Source organism: Carcharodon carcharias (genome assembly GCF_017639515.1).
Source record: "Carcharodon carcharias isolate sCarCar2 chromosome 40 unlocalized genomic scaffold, sCarCar2.pri SUPER_40_unloc_6, whole genome shotgun sequence".
In the NCBI taxonomy this organism is placed as follows: Eukaryota; Metazoa; Chordata; class Chondrichthyes; order Lamniformes; family Lamnidae; genus Carcharodon; species Carcharodon carcharias.
This window is the reverse complement of record NW_024470860.1, coordinates 477,827-492,826: the sequence shown is the minus strand read 5'-3', so window position 1 is coordinate 492,826 and position 15,000 is coordinate 477,827. Positions and strand designations below refer to the sequence as shown.

The window sequence follows — 15,000 nt, the reverse complement described above, 5'->3', positions numbered from 1 at the left end:
GTCAGGTTGAGGGTCATAATGGGGGGGTCAAGGGGGTGTCTAGGCTCACAGTTGGCGTCAGGGTGGAGGGTCGAAGGTCGAGGGTCACGGGTGGAGGGGTCAGGCAAAGGGTCGGGGGTCAGGGGAGGGTCAAGGGTCACGGTGGGACTCGAGGGGCAGGATCCAAGGTCGCAGCGGGGGTCGAGGGGGAAGGTCGAGGGTCGCGGTGGGCTTCAGGGGAGGGTTGTAGGTCACAGAATGCGTCAGGGGTGGGTCAGGGGTCACGGCGGTCTTCGGAGATGGGTTGAAGGTCATAGTATGGGTCGGGGGAGGGTCGAGGGTCACAGAATGCGTCGGGGGTGGGTCAGGGGTCACGGTGGGCTTCAGGGGAGGGTTGAGGGTCACAGTACAGGTCAAGGGGAGGGTCGAGGGTCACAGACGGCTTCAGGGGAGGGTTGAAGGTCACAGAATGGGTCAGGGGGCGTTTCGAGGGTCACGGTGCTGGGAAATTGAGGCTCTCCCTCAGGAGAGGGGAGTGGACCCACCTCTCTGGGCAGGATCTCGGCCGCCCGATCCACCGGGAGCTTTGACCGGTAAAAGGCCAGGTTCTGGAGCATGGTCCCATCCTCGGGCAGGAAGAGGAGGAAGGTTCTGGAACACTCCACCGCTTTCGCGTAATCCCCAACTGTCAAGACAAGCGGGAGCGTCAGTGACTGACCCGCCGACCCCTCACCCGAACCCTGACCTCCCACACCCGCACCCCCCCCGCCCCCAAATCCAGCCCCAGACCCTCGACGCCATGGTCTGACCCCCGACCCCTTCACTGACCCCCTCAACCGACACGTGACCCCCCCCTCACCCTTTCATCTGACCCCACCCACCGCCCAGCCTGACCCCTCACCCCCATCCGACCTATGACCCCCTTAAACCCAGCTCCCTCAGCTGCCTGACCCCTGAACGCAACTATGATCCACAGAGCCAACAGTATGACCTCTGAACTCACCGTACGAGCCCTGGACACACTGCGCGACCTCTGAACCCACCGTACCACCCCCTGGACACACTGCACGACCTCTGAACCCACCATACGACCCCTGGACGCACTGCACAACCCCTGAACCCACCGTACGACCCCTGGACACACTGCACAACCTCTGAACCCACCGTATGACCCCTGGACACACTGCGCGCCCTCTGAACCCACTGTACGACCCCTGGACACACTGCACGACCTCTCAACCCACCATATGATCTCTGGACACACTACACGACCCCTAAACCCACCGTACGACCCCCTGGACACCCTGCATAACCTCTGAACCCACCGTACAACCCCTGGACACACTGCACAACCTCTGAACCCACTGTACGATCCCTGGACACACTGCTCGACCTCTGAACCCACTGTACAACCCCTGGACACACTGCACGACCTCTGAACCCACCAAACAACCTCCTGGACACACTGAACGACCTCTGAAACCACCATATGATCCCTGAACACACTGCAAGACCTCTGAACCCACCGTACCACCCCCTGGACACACTGCACGACCTCTGAACCCACCATATGACCCCTGGACGCACTGCACAACCCCTGAACCCACCGTACGACCCCTGGACCCACCGTGCGACCCCTGGACACACTGAACGACCTCTGAACACACCGTACGACCCCTGGACACACTGCACAACCTCTGAACCCACCGTATGAGCCCTGGACACACTGCGCGACCTCTGAACCCACTGTATGATCCCTGGACACACTGCTCGACCTCTGAACCCACCGTACAACCCCTGGACGCACTGCACAACCCCTGAACCCACCGTACGACCCCTGGACACACTGCACAACCTCTGAACCCACCGTATGACCCCTGGACACACTGCGCGCCCTCTGAACCCACTGTACAGCCCCTGGACACACTGCACGACCTCTCAACCCACCATATGATCCCTGGACACACTACACGACCCCTAAACCCACCGTACGACCCCCTGGACACCCTGCATAACCTCTGAACCCACCGTACGACCCCTGGACACACTGCACAACCTCTGAACCCACCGTATGACCCCTGGACACACTGCGCGACCGCTGAACCCACTGTACGATCCCTGGACACACTGCTCGACCTCTGAACCCACTGTACAACCCCTGGACACGCTGCACGACCTCTGAACCCACCAAACAACCTCCTGGACACACTGAACGACCTCTGAACCCACCATATGATCCCTGGACACACTGCACGACCTCTGAACCCACCATACGACCCCTGGACGCACTGCACAACCCCTGAACCCACCGTACGACCCCTGGACCCACCGTACGACCCCTGGACACACTGAACGACCTCTGAACCCACCGTACGACCCCTGGACACACTGCACAACCTCTGAACCCACCGTATGATCCCTGGACACACTGCGCGACCTCTGAACCCACCGTACGATCCCTGGACACACTGCACGACCTCTGAACCCACCAAACAACCCCCTGGACGCACTGCACGACCTCTGAACCCACCGTACGACCCCCTGGACACACTGCACGACCCCTGAACCCACCGTACGACCCCCCCGACCCCAGGGGGGTGGGGGAGAGAATTGGCCCAGACCTACCGCCCACCTTTGTAGTACGCGGCCTGCAGCAGGTAGAAGTGGGAGGGCAGGAAGTTCTCCAGCGCCACGGCCCGGCCTGGTTTGGTCGCTAGCTCCCCCACGCAGCTCTGGTAGCAGCTCAGCACCTGGACGTAGTGACCTGGGTTGGGGGGGGGGGGGGAGACGGGAGTTAGACCAGCAAGCTCGCAGCTCCCCGCCCACCCACACTCTCCCGGAAAACCCTCCATCCCCCTCCAAACCAGCACAGGAGGAGTCCATTCGGCCCGTTGCCCCGGTACTATCCCTACGCTCGTGTGTGAGAGAGAGAGAGAGAGGGAGGGAGGGAGGGAGGGAGGGAGGCAGAACAAGCCCCACCCCACACCCCCCCAAACCCCTTCCCCGCTTTCCTGTAACCGGTTCCCCCCCACCGCACCCCCCCACCTCCGAGTATTTCCCCGATTCCCTCCTCTCTACCCCCCACCCCCTCCACCACCACCCCCCCCCCCCCCCCCAAACATTTCGAGGGTTGCTCAATGGAACCTCCTCCCTATCAGGGAGTGACTTCCCCATCGTAACAACTCACTGGGTCCAAAACAAAAAAAACCCTCCCCCCTCATCTACCCCCCCACTCCCTACCACCCACCCACCGCCCTCCCCACCCCCCACCCCCCCCCAACGTCTGGTCCTTTTCCAAATTCCCTTCAATCTGTGTCCCTCTGGTTACCGACCCTCCTGTCCAGGGAAACGCTTTGACTCGATCGAAACCCCCTCGTGATTTTGAGCCCCTCGATTTATTGACTCTATTGAAACCCCCTCATGATTTTGAGCCCCTCGATTTATTGACTCGATCGAAACCCCCTCGTGATTTTGAGCCCCTCGATTTATTGACTCGATCGAAACCCCCTCGTGATTTTGAACCCCTCGATTTATTGACTCGATCGAAACCCCCTCGTGATTTTGAACCCCTCGATTTATTGACCCTTTAGATTCATTGACTTGATCGAAACCCCCTCATGATTTTGAACCCCACAATTTATTGACCCTATTGAAACCCCCTCGTGATTTTGAACCCCACAATTTATTGATTCTATTGAAACCCCCTCGTGATTTTGAACCCCTCGATTTATTGGCTCTATTGAAACCCCCTCGTGATTTTGAACCCCTCGATTTATTGGCTCTATTGAAACCCCCTCGTGATTTTGAGCCCCTCGATTTATTGACTCTATTGAAATCCCCTCATGATTGAGCCCCTCAATTTATTGACTCTATTGAAACCCCCTCATGATTTTGAGCCCCTCGATTTATTGACTCGATCGAAACCCCCTCGTGATTTTGAACCCCTTGATTTATTGACTCGATCGAAACCCCCTTGTGATTTTGAGCCCCTCGATTTATTGACTCGATCGAAACCCGCTCGTGATTTTGAGCCCCTCGATTTATTGACTCAATCAAAACCCCCTCATGATTTTGAGCCCCTCGATTTATTGACTCGATCGAAACCCCCTCGCGATTTTGAACCCCTTGATTTATTGACTCGATCGAAACCCCCTCGTGATTCTGAACCCCACAATTTATTGACCCTATTGAAACCCCCTCGTGATTTTGAACCCCACAATTTATTGACTCTATTGAAACCCCCTCGTGATTTTGAACCCCTCGATTTATTGGCTCTATTGAAACCCCCTCGTGATTTTGAACCCCTCGATTTATTGGCTCTATTGAAACCCCCTCGTGATTTTGAGCCCCTCGATTTATTGACTCTATTGAAATCCCCTCATGATTTTGAGCCCCTCAATTTATTGACTCTATTGAAACCCCCTCATGATTTTGAGCCCCTCGATTTATTGACTCGATCGAAACCCCCTCGTGATTTTGAACCCCTTGATTTATTGACTCGATCGAAACCCCCTCGTGATTTTGAGCCCCTCGATTTATTGACTCGATCGAAACCCGCTCGTGATTTTGAGCCCCTCGATTTATTGACTCAATCAAAACCCCCTCATGATTTTGAGCCCCTCGATTTATTGACTCGATCGAAACCCCCTCGCGATTTTGAACCCCTTGATTTATTGACTCGATCGAAACCCCCTCGTGATTTTGAACCCCACAATTTATTGACCCTATTGAAACCCCCTCGTGATTTTGAACCCCACAATTTATTGACTCTATTGAAACCCCCTCGTGATTTTGAACCCCTCGATTTATTGGCTCTATTGAAACCCCCTCGTGATTTTGAACCCCTCGATTTATTGGCTCTATTGAAACCCCCTCGTGATTTGAACCCCTCGATTTATTGGCTCTATTGAAACCCCCTCGTGATTTTGAGCCCCTCGATTTATTGACTCTATTGAAATCCCCTCATGATTTTGAGCCCCTCAATTTATTGACTCTATTGAAACCCCCTCATGATTTTGAGCCCCTCGATTTATTGACTCGATCGAAACCCCCTCGTGATTTTGAACCCCTTGATTTATTGACTCGATCGAAACCCCCTCGTGATTTTGAGCCCCTCGATTTATTGACTCGATCGAAACCCGCTCGTGATTTTGAGCCCCTCGATTTATTGACTCAATCAAAACCCCCTCATGATTTTGAGCCCCTCGATTTATTGACTCGATCGAAACCCCCTCGCGATTTTGAACCCCTTGATTTATTGACTCGATCGAAACCCCCTCGTGATTTTGAACCCCTCGATTTATTGACTCTATTGAAACCCACTCGTGATTTTGAACCCCTCAATTTACTGACCCTTTAGATTCATTGACTCTATTGAAACCCCCTCGTGATTTTGAACCCCACAATTTATTGACTCTATTGAAACCCCCTCGTGATTTTGAACCCCACAATTTATTGACTCTATTGAAACCCCCTCGTGATTTTGAACCCCACAATTTATTGACCCTATTGAAACCCCCTCGTGATTTTGAACCCCACAATTTATTGACTCTATTGAAACCCCCTCGTGATTTTGAACCCCACAATTTATTGACTCTATTGAAACCCCCTTGTGATTTTGAACCCCACAATTTATTAACTCTATTGAAACCCCCTCGTGATTTTGAACCCCACAATTTATTGACCCTATTGAAACCCCCTCGTGATTTTGAACCCCACAATTTATTGACTCTATTGAAACCCCCTCGTGATTTTGAACCCTTCGATTTATTGGCTCTGTTGAAACCCCCTCGTGATTTTGAACCACTCGATTTATTGGCTCTATTGAAACCCCCTCGTGATTTTGAGCCCCTCGCTTTATTGACTTGATCAAAACCCCTCGTGATTTTGAAACCCTCGATTTATTGACTCGATCGAAACCCCTCGTGATTTTAAACCCCTCGATTTATTGCCTCTATTGAAATCCCTCATGATTTTGAGCCCCTCGATTTATTGACTTGATCAAAACCCCCTCGTGATTTTGAACCCCTCGATTTATTGATTCAATCGAAACCCCCTCGAGACTTTGAACTCCTTGATTTATTGCTCCTTTGACAGCGCCGCCCAAACCCACGACCCACTCCCATCTAGAAGGACGAGGGCAGCAGACACATAGGGAAGACCCACCACCTGGAAGTTCCCCTCCGAGCCCCTCACCATCCAGACTTGGGAATATATCGGCCGTTCATTCACTGTCGCTGGGTCAAAATCCTGGAACTCCCTCCCTAACAGCGCCGTGGGTGTACCTACACCACACGGACAAAATCCTGGAACTCCCTCCCTAACAGCGCCGTGGGTGTACCTACACCACACGGACAAAATCCTGGAACTCCCTCCCTAACAGCGCCGTGGGTGTACCTACACCACACAGGGGACAAAATCCTGGAACTCCCTCCCTAACAGCGCCGTGGGTGTACCTACACCACACGGACAAAATCCTGGAACTCCCTCCCTAACAGCGCCGTGGGTGTACCTACACCACACAGGACAAAATCCTGGAACTCCCTCCCTAACAGCGCTGTGGGTGTACCTACACCACACGGGACAAAATCCTGGAACTCCCTCCCTAACAGCGCCGTGGGTGTACCTACACCACACGGACAAAATCCTGGAACTCCCTCCCTAACAGCGCCGTGGGTGTACCTACACCACACGGGACAAAATCCTGGAACTCCCTCCCTAACAGCGCCGTGGGTGTACCTACACCACACGGACAAAATCCTGGAACTCCCTCCCTCCCACCCTTGAGGCTGGAGCAGAGTATGATACAGATTTAACCTCACCAGCCCCCCCTCTGTCTCCTTGGAGGGAGCCCATGAGGCTTTCAGCATTTGTAAGGGCTCTGCTCTGAATTCAGTCAGTGATGGAGTTTCTGTGCTGGAGCAGGAAGGGTATCCCCGCGATTTGAGGGAAGGAATCCCTCCTCCTCTCGGTCGCCTTTGATCGGCGTTCAATCCTGAGATTGTTCCCTGGGTTTAACACTCCTCCCCAACCAGGGCGGACAATCTCTCAGTGTCGAAACCCCTGTCAAACCCTTTCCCCCCTGGTCCTTCTGAACCCCTTCCACACCCCCTCCCTCCCTCAGCTCCCCACTCTCCCGCTCTCCCTCCCTCAACTCCCCGCTCACCCTCCCTCAACTCCCCACTCTCCCGCTCTCCCTCCCTCAGCTCCCCACACTCCCGCTCTCCCTCCCTCAACTCCCCGCTCTCCCGCTCTCCCTCCCTCAACTCCCCGCTCTCCCGCTCTCCCTCCCAAAACTCCCCGCACTCCCTCCCTCAACTCCCCACTCTCCCGCTCTCCCTCCCTCAACTCCCCGCTCTCCCTCCCTCAACTCCCCGCTCTCCCTCCCTCAACTCCCCATTCTCCCGCTCTCCCTCCCTCAGCTCCCCACTCTCCCACCCTCAGCTCCCCGCTCTCCCTCCCTCCCTCAGCTCCCCGCTCTCCCTCCCTCAGCTCCCCACTCTCCCACCCTCAGCTCCCTGCTCTCCCTCCCTCCCTCAACTCCCCTCTCTCCCGCTCTCCCGCCCTCAGCTCACCGCTCTTCCTCCCTCCCTCAACTCCCCGCTCTCCCGCTCTCCCTCCCTCAACTCCCCACTCTCCCTCCCTCAGCTCCCCGCTCTCCCTCCCTCAGCTCCCCGCTCTCCCTCCCTCAGCTCCCCGCTCTCCCTCCCTCCCTCAGCTCCCCTCTCTCCCGCTCTCCCTCCCTCAGCTCCCCGCTCTCCCTCCTTCAGCTCCCCGCTCTCCCGCTCTCCCTCCCTCAGCTCCCCGCTCTCCCGCTCTCCCTCCCTCAACTCCCCGCTCTCCCTCCCTCAACTCCCCGCTCTCCCTCCCTCAACTCCCCGCTCTCCCTCCCTCAACTCCCCGCTCTCCCGCTCTCCTCCCTCAGCTCCCCTCTCTCCCGCTCTCCCCTCAGCTCCCCACTCTCCCTCCCTCCCTCAGCTCCCCGCTTTCCCTCGCTCAGCTCCCCGCTCTCCCTCCCTCAGCTCCCCGCTCTCCCGCTCTCCCTCCCTCAGCTCCCCGCACTCCCTCCCTCCCTCAGCTCTCCGCTCTCCCACTCTCCCTCCCTCAGCTCTCCGCTCTCCCGCTCTCCCTCCCTCAGCTCTCCGCTCTCCCGCTCTCCCTCCCTCAGCTCCCCGCTCTCCCGCTCTCCCTCCCTCAGCTCCCCACTCTCCCTCCCTCAGCTCCCCGCTCTCCCTCCCTCAGCTCCCCGCTCTCCCTCCCTCAGCTCCCCGCTCTCCCTCCCTCAGCTCCCCGCTCTCCCTCCCTCAGCTTCCCTCTCTCCCGCTCTCCCTCCCTCAGCTCCCCTCTCTCCCTCCCTTAGCTCCCCGCTCTCCCTCCCTCAGCTCCCCTCTCTCCCGCTCTCCCTCCCTCAGTTCCCCGCTCTCCCTCCATCCCTCAGCTCCCCGGTCTCCCTCCCTCCCTCAGCTCCCCGCGCTCCCTCCCTCAGCTCCCCGCTCTTCCTCCCTCAGCTCCCCGCTCTCCCGCTCTCCCTCCCTCAGCTCCCCGCTCTCCCGCTCTCCCTCCCTCAACTCCCCGCTCTCCCGCTCTCCTCCCTCAGCTCCGCTCTCTCCCGCTCTCCTCCCTCAGCTCCCCTCTCTCCCGCTCTCCCCTCAGCTCCCCACTCTCCCTCCCTCCCTCAGCTCCCCGCTTTCCCTCGCTCAGCTCCCCGCTCTCCCTCCCTCAGCTCCCCGCTCTCCCGCTCTCCCTCCCTCAGCTCCCCGCACTCCCTCCCTCCCTCAGCTCTCCGCTCTCCCACTCTCCCACCCTCAGCTCCCTGCTCTCCCTCCCTCCCTCAACTCCCCTCTCTCCCGCTCTCCCTCCCTCAGCTCACCGCTCTTCCTCCCTCCCTCAACTCCCCGCTCTCCCGCTCTCCCTCCCTCAGCTCCCCGCTCTCCCTCCCTCAGCTCCCCGCTCTCCCTCCCTCAGCTCCCCGCTCTCCCTCCCTCCCTCAGCTCCCCGCTCTCCCTCCCTCAGCTCCCCGCTCTCCCTCCCTCAGCTCCCCGCTCTCCCTCCCTCCCTCAGCTCCCCGCTCTCCCTCCCTCCCTCAGCTCCCCGCTCTCCCTCCCTCAGCTCCCGGCTCTCCCTCCCTCAGCTCCCCGCTCTCCCTCCCTCAGCTCCCCTCTCTCCCGCTCTCCCTCCCTCAGCTCCCCGCTCTCCCGCTCTCCCTCCCTCAGCTCCCCGCTCTCCCGCTCTCCCTCCCTCAGCTCCCCGCTCTCCCGCTCTCCCTCCCTCAACTCCCCGCTCTCCCGCTCTCCTCCCTCAGCTCCACTCTCTACCGCTCTCCCCTCAGCTCCCCACTCTCCCTCCCTCCCTCAGCTCCCCGCTTTCCCTCGCTCAGCTCCCCGCTCTCCCTCCCTCAGCTCCCCGCTCTCCCGCTCTCCCTCCCTCAGCTCCCCGCACTCCCTCCCTCCCTCAGCTCTCCGCTCTCCCACTCTCCCTCCCTCAGCTCTCCGCTCTCCCGCTCTCCCTCCCTCAGCTCTCCGCTCTCCCGCTCTCCCTCCCTCAGCTCCCCGCTCTCCCGCTCTCCCTCCCTCAGCTCCCCGCTCTCCCTCCCTCAGCTTCCCTCTCTCCCGCTCTCCCCCCCTCAGCTCCCCGCTCTCCCTCCCTCAGCTCCCCGCTCTCCCTCCCTCAGCTTCCCTCTCTCCCGCTCTCCCTCCCTCAGCTCCCCTCTCTCCCTCCCTTAGCTCCCCGCTCTCCCTCCCTCCCTCAGCTCCCCGGTCTCCCTCCCTCCCTCAGCTCCCCGCTCTCCCTCCCTCAGCTCCCCGCTCTCCCTCCCTCAGCTCCCCGCTCTTCCTCCCTCAGCTCCCCGCTCTCCCGCTCTCCCTCCCTCAGCTCCCCGCTCTCCCTCCCTCAGCTCCCCGCACTCCCTCCCTCAGCTCCCCGCTCTCCCTCCCTCCCTCAGCTCCCCTCTCTCCCGCTCTCCCTCCCTCAGCACCCCACTCTCCCTCCTTCAGCTCCCCGCTCTCCCGCTCTCCCTCCCTCAGCTCCCCGCTCTCCCTCCCTCAACTCCCCGCTCTCCCTCCCTCAACTCCCCGCTCTCCCGCTCTCCTCCCTCAGCTCCCCTCTCTCCCGCTCTCCCCTCAGCTCCTCACTCTCCCTCCCTCAATCAGCTCCCCGCTTTCCCTCGCTCAGCTCCCCGCTCTCCCTCCCTCAGCTCCCCGCTCTCCCGCTCTCCCTCCCTCAGCTCCCCGCACTCCCTCCCTCCCTCAGCTCTCCGCTCTCCCACTCTCCCTCCCTCAGCTCTCCGCTCTCCCGCTCTCCCTCCCTCAGCTCTCCGCTCTCCCGCTCTCCCTCCCTCAGCTCCCCCGCTCTCCCCGCTCTCCCTCCCTCAGCTCCCCGCTCTCCCTCCCTCAGCTCCCCGCTCTCCCTCCCTCAGCTCCCCGCTCTCCCTCCCTCAGCTCCCCGCTCTCCCTCCCTCAGCTTCCCTCTCTCCCGCTCTCCCTCCCTCAGCTCCCCTCTCTCCCTCCCTTAGCTCCCCGCTCTCCCTCCCTCCCTCAGCTCCCCGGTCTCCCTCCCTCCCTCAGGTCCCCGCTCTCCCTCCCTCAGCTCCCCGCTCTCCCTCCCTCAGCTCCCCGCTCTTCCTCCCTCAGCTCCCCGCTCTCCCGCTCTCCCTCCCTCAGCTACCCGCTCTCCCTCCCTCAGCTCCCCGCACTCCCTCCCTCAGCTCCCCGCTCTCCCGCTCTCCCTCCCTCAGCTCCCCGCTCTCCCGCTCTCCCTCCCTCAACTCCCCGCTCTCCCGCTCTCCTCCCTCAGCTCCCCTCTCTCCCGCTCTCCCCTCAGCTCCCCACTCTCCCTCCCTCCCTCAGCTCCCCCCTTTCCCTCGCTCAGCTCCCCGCTCTCCCTCCCTCAGCTCCCCGCTCTCCCGCTCTCCCTCCCTCAGCTCCCCGCTCTCCCGCTCTCCCTCCCTCAGCTCCCCGCACTCCCTCCCTCCCTCAGCTCCCCGCTCTCCCGCTCTCCCTCCCTCAGCTCCCCGCTTTCCCTCGCTCAGCTCCCCGCTCTCCCTCCCTCAGCTCCCCGCTCTCCCGCTCTCCCTCCCTCAGCTCCCCGCACTCCCTCCCTCCCTCAGCTCTCCGCTCTCCCACTCTCCCACCCTCAGCTCCCTGCTCTCCCTCCCTCCCTCAACTCCCCTCTCTCCCGCTCTCCCTCCCTCAGCTCACCGCTCTTCCTCCCTCCCTCAACTCCCCGCTCTCCCGCTCTCCCTCCCTCAGCTCCCCGCTCTCCCTCCCTCAGCTCCCCGCTCTCCCTCCCTCAGCTCCCCGCTCTCCCTCCCTCAGCTCCCCTCTCTCCCGCTCTCCCTCCCTCAGCTCCCCGCTCTCCCGCTCTCCCTCCCTCAGCTCCCCGCTCTCCCGCTCTCCCTCCCTCAGCTCCCCGCTCTCCCGCTCTCCCTCCCTCAACTCCCCGCTCTCCCGCTCTCCTCCCTCAGCTCCACTCTCTCCCGCTCTCCCCTCAGCTCCCCACTCTCCCTCCCTCCTCAGCTCCCCGCTTTCCCTCGCTCAGCTCCCCGCTCTCCCTCCCTCAGCTCCCCGCTCTCCCGCTCTCCCTCCCTCAGCTCCCCGCACTCCCTCCCTCCCTCAGCTCTCCGCTCTCCCACTCTCCCTCCCTCAGCTCTCCGCTCTCCCGCTCTCCCTCCCTCAGCTCTCCGCTCTCCCGCTCTCCCTCCCTCAGCTCCCCGCTCTCCCGCTCTCCCTCCCTCAGCTCCCCGCTCTCCCTCCCTCAGCTCCCCGCTCTCCCTCCCTCAGCTTCCCTCTCTCCCGCTCTCCCTCCCTCAGCTCCCCGCTCTCCCTCCCTCAGCTCCCCGCTCTCCCTCCCTCAGCTTCCCTCTCTCCCGCTCTCCCTCCCTCAGCTCCCCTCTCTCCCTCCCTTAGCTCCCCGCTCTCCCTCCCTCCCTCAGCTCCCCGGTCTCCCTCCCTCCCTCAGCTCCCCGGTCTCCCTCCCTCAGCTCCCCGCTCTCCCTCCCTCAGCTCCCCGCTCTCCCTCCCTCAGCTCCCCGCACTCCCTCCCTCAGCTCCCCGCTCTCCCTCCCTCCCAGCTCCCCACTCTCCCTCCCTCCCTCAGCTCCCCACTCTCCCTAACCTCCCTCAGCTCCCCACTCTCCCTACCTCAGCTCCCCGCTCTCCCTACCTCAGCTCCCAGCTCTCCCTCCCTCCCTCAGCTCCCCGCTCTCCCTCCCACCCTCAGCTCCCCGCTCTCCCTCCCACCCTCAGCTCCCCACTCTCCCTCCCTCAGCTCCCCGCTCTCCCTCCCTCAGCTCCCTTCTCTCCCTCCCTCCCTCCCTCAGCTCCCCACTCTCCCTCCCTCAGCTCCCCGCTCTCCCTACCTCAGCTCCCCGCTCTCCCGCTCTCCCTCCCTCAGCGCTCCGCTCTCCCGCTCTCCCTCCCTCAGCGCCCCGCTCTCCCTCCCTCAGCTCCCTGCTCTCCCTCCCTCAGCTCCCCGCTCTCCCGCTCTCCCTCCCTCAGCTCCCCGCTCTCCCGCTCTCCCTCCCTCAGCTCCCCGCTCTCCCTCCCTCCCTCAGCTCCCCGCTCTCCCTCCCTCAGCTCCCCGCTCTCCCGCTCTCCCTCCCTCAGCTCCCCGCTCTCCCTCCCTCAACTCCCCACTCTCCCTCCCACAGCTCCCCGCTCTCCCTCCCTCAGCTCCCCGCTCTCCCTCCCTCCCTCAGCTCCCCGCTCTCCCTCCCACCCTCAGTTCCCCACTCTCCCTCCCTCAGCTCCCCGCTCTCCCTCCGTCCCTCAGCTCCCCGCCCTCCCTCCCTCAGCTCCCTTCTCTCCCTCCCTCCCTCAGCTCCCCACTCTCCCTCCCTCAGCTCCCCGCTCTCCCTCCCTCAGCTCCCCGCTCTCCCGCTCTCCCTCCCTCAGCGCCCCGCTCTCCCGCTCTCCCTCCCTCAGCTCCCCGCTCTCCCTCCCTCAGCTCCCTGCTCTCCCTCCCTCAGCTCCCCGCTCTCCCTCCTCAGCTCCCCTCTCTCCCGCTCTCCCTCCCTCAGCTCCCCGCTCTCCCTCCCTCCCTCAGCTCCCTGCTCTCCCTCCCTCAGCTCCCCTCTCTCCCGCTCTCCCTCCCTCAGCTCCCCGCTCTCCCTCCCTCAACTCCCCACTCTCCCTCCCGCAGCTCCCCGCTCTCCCTCCCTCATCTCCCCGCTCTCCCTCCCTCATCTCCCCGCTCTCCCTCTCTCAGCTCCCCACTCTCCCTCTCTCAGCTCCCCGCTCTCCCTCCCTCAGCTCCCCACTCTCCTTCCCTCAGCTCCCCGCTCTCCCTCCCTCAGCTCCCCGCTCTCCCTCCCTCAGCTCTCCTCTCTCCCGCTCTCCCTCCCTCAGCTCTCCTCTCTCCCGCTCTCCCTCCCTCAGCTCCCCGCTCTCCCTCCCTCAGCTCCCCGCTCTCCCTCCCTCAGCTCTCCGCTCTCCCTCCCTCAGCTCCCCGCTCTCCCTCCCTCAGCTCCCCGCTCTCCCTCCCTCAGCTCCCCGCTCTCCCGCTTTCCCTCCCTCAGTTCCCCTCTCTCCCTCCCTCAGCTCCCCGCTCTCCCTCCCTCAGCTCCCCTCTCTCCCGCTCTCCCTCCCTCAGTTCCCCGCTCTCCCTCCCTCAGCTCCCCTCTCTCCCGCTTTACCTCCCTCAGCTCCCCGCTCTCCCTCCCTCAGCTCCCCACTCTCCCGCTTTCCCTCCCTCAGCTTCCCACTCTCCCACCCTCAGCTCCCCACTCTCCCGTTCTCCCTCCCTCAGCTCCCCACTCTCCCACCCTCAGCTCCCCACTCTCCCTCCCTCCCTCAGCTTCCCACTCTCCCTCCCTCAGCTCCCCACTCTCCCGCTCTCCCTCCCTCAGCTCCCCACTCTCCCGCTCTCCCTCCCTCAGCTCCCCACTCTCCCACCCTCAGCTCCCTGCTCTCCCTCCCTCCCTCAACTCCCCTCTCTCCCGCTCTCCCTCCCTCAGCTCACCGCTCTCCCTCCCTCAGCTCCCCGCACTCCCTCCCTCCCTCAGCTCCCCGCTCTCCCGCTCTCCCTCCCTCAGCTCCCCGCTCTCCCTCCCTCAGCTCCCCGCTCTTCCTCCCTCAGCTCCCCGCTCTCCCGCTCTCCCTCCCTCAACTCCCCGCTCTCCCGCTCTCCTCCCTCAGCTCCCCTCTCTCCCTCCCTCAGCTCCCCACTCTCCCTCCCTCCCTCAGCTCCCCGCTCTCCCTCGCTCAGCTCCCCGCTCTCCCTCCCTCAGCTCCCCGCTCTCCCTCCCTCAGCTCCCCGCTCTCCCGCTCTCCCTCCCTCAGCTCCCCGCACTCCCTCCCTCCCTCAGCTCTCCGCTCTCCCGCTCTCCCTCCCTCAGCTCTCCGCTCTCCCGCTCTCCCTCCCTCAGCTCCACGCTCTCCCGCTCTCCCTCCCTCAGCTCCCCGCTCTCCCTCCCTCAGCTCCCCTCTCTCCCGTTCTCACTCCCTCAGCTCCCCGTTCTCACTCCCTCAGCTCCCCGCTCTCCCTCCCTCAGCTCCCCGCTCTCCCTCCCTCAGCTCCCCGCTCTCCCTCCCTCCCTCAGCTCCCCGCTCTCCCTCCCTCAGCTCCCCGCTCTCCCTCCCTCAGCTCCCCGCTCTCCCTCCCTCAGCTCCCCGCTCTCCCTCCCTCCCTCAGCTCCCCGCTCTCCCTCCCTCAGCTCCCCGCTATTCCTCCCTCAGCTCCCCGCTCTCCCGCTCTCCCTCCCTCAGCTCCCCGCACTCCCTCCCTCAGCTCCCCGCACTCCCTCCCTCAGCTCCCCGCACTCCCTCCCTCAGCTCCCCACTCTCCCTCCCTCCCTCAGCTCCCCACTCTCCCTACCTCAGCTCCCCGCTCTCCCTCCCTCAGCTCCCCACTCTCCCTCCCTCTGCTCCCCGCTCTCCCTCCGTCCCTCAGCTCCACGCTCTCCCTCCCTCAGCTCCCCGCTATTCCTCCCTCAGCTCCCCGCTCTCCCGCTCTCCCTCCCTCAGCTCCCCACTCTCCCTACCTCAGCTCCCCGCTCTCCCTCCCTCAGCTCCCTTCTCTCCCTCC

General features: G+C 62.7%; 1 protein-coding gene across 1 annotated transcript in view; it reads right to left on the bottom strand.

Moving 5' to 3' along the window:
- Positions 1–15,000, bottom strand: part of LOC121275043 (prolyl 3-hydroxylase 1-like) — an 88,045-nt gene that overhangs the window by 50,732 nt on the left and 22,313 nt on the right. Inside the window, exons 4-5 of the mRNA XM_041182434.1 lie at positions 2,612–2,743; positions 525–664 (exon numbers count right to left, since the gene is read on the bottom strand). Of these exons, the coding sequence (XP_041038368.1) occupies positions 525–664; positions 2,612–2,743 (272 nt within the window). The remainder of the gene's footprint in view (positions 1–524; positions 665–2,611; positions 2,744–15,000) is intronic.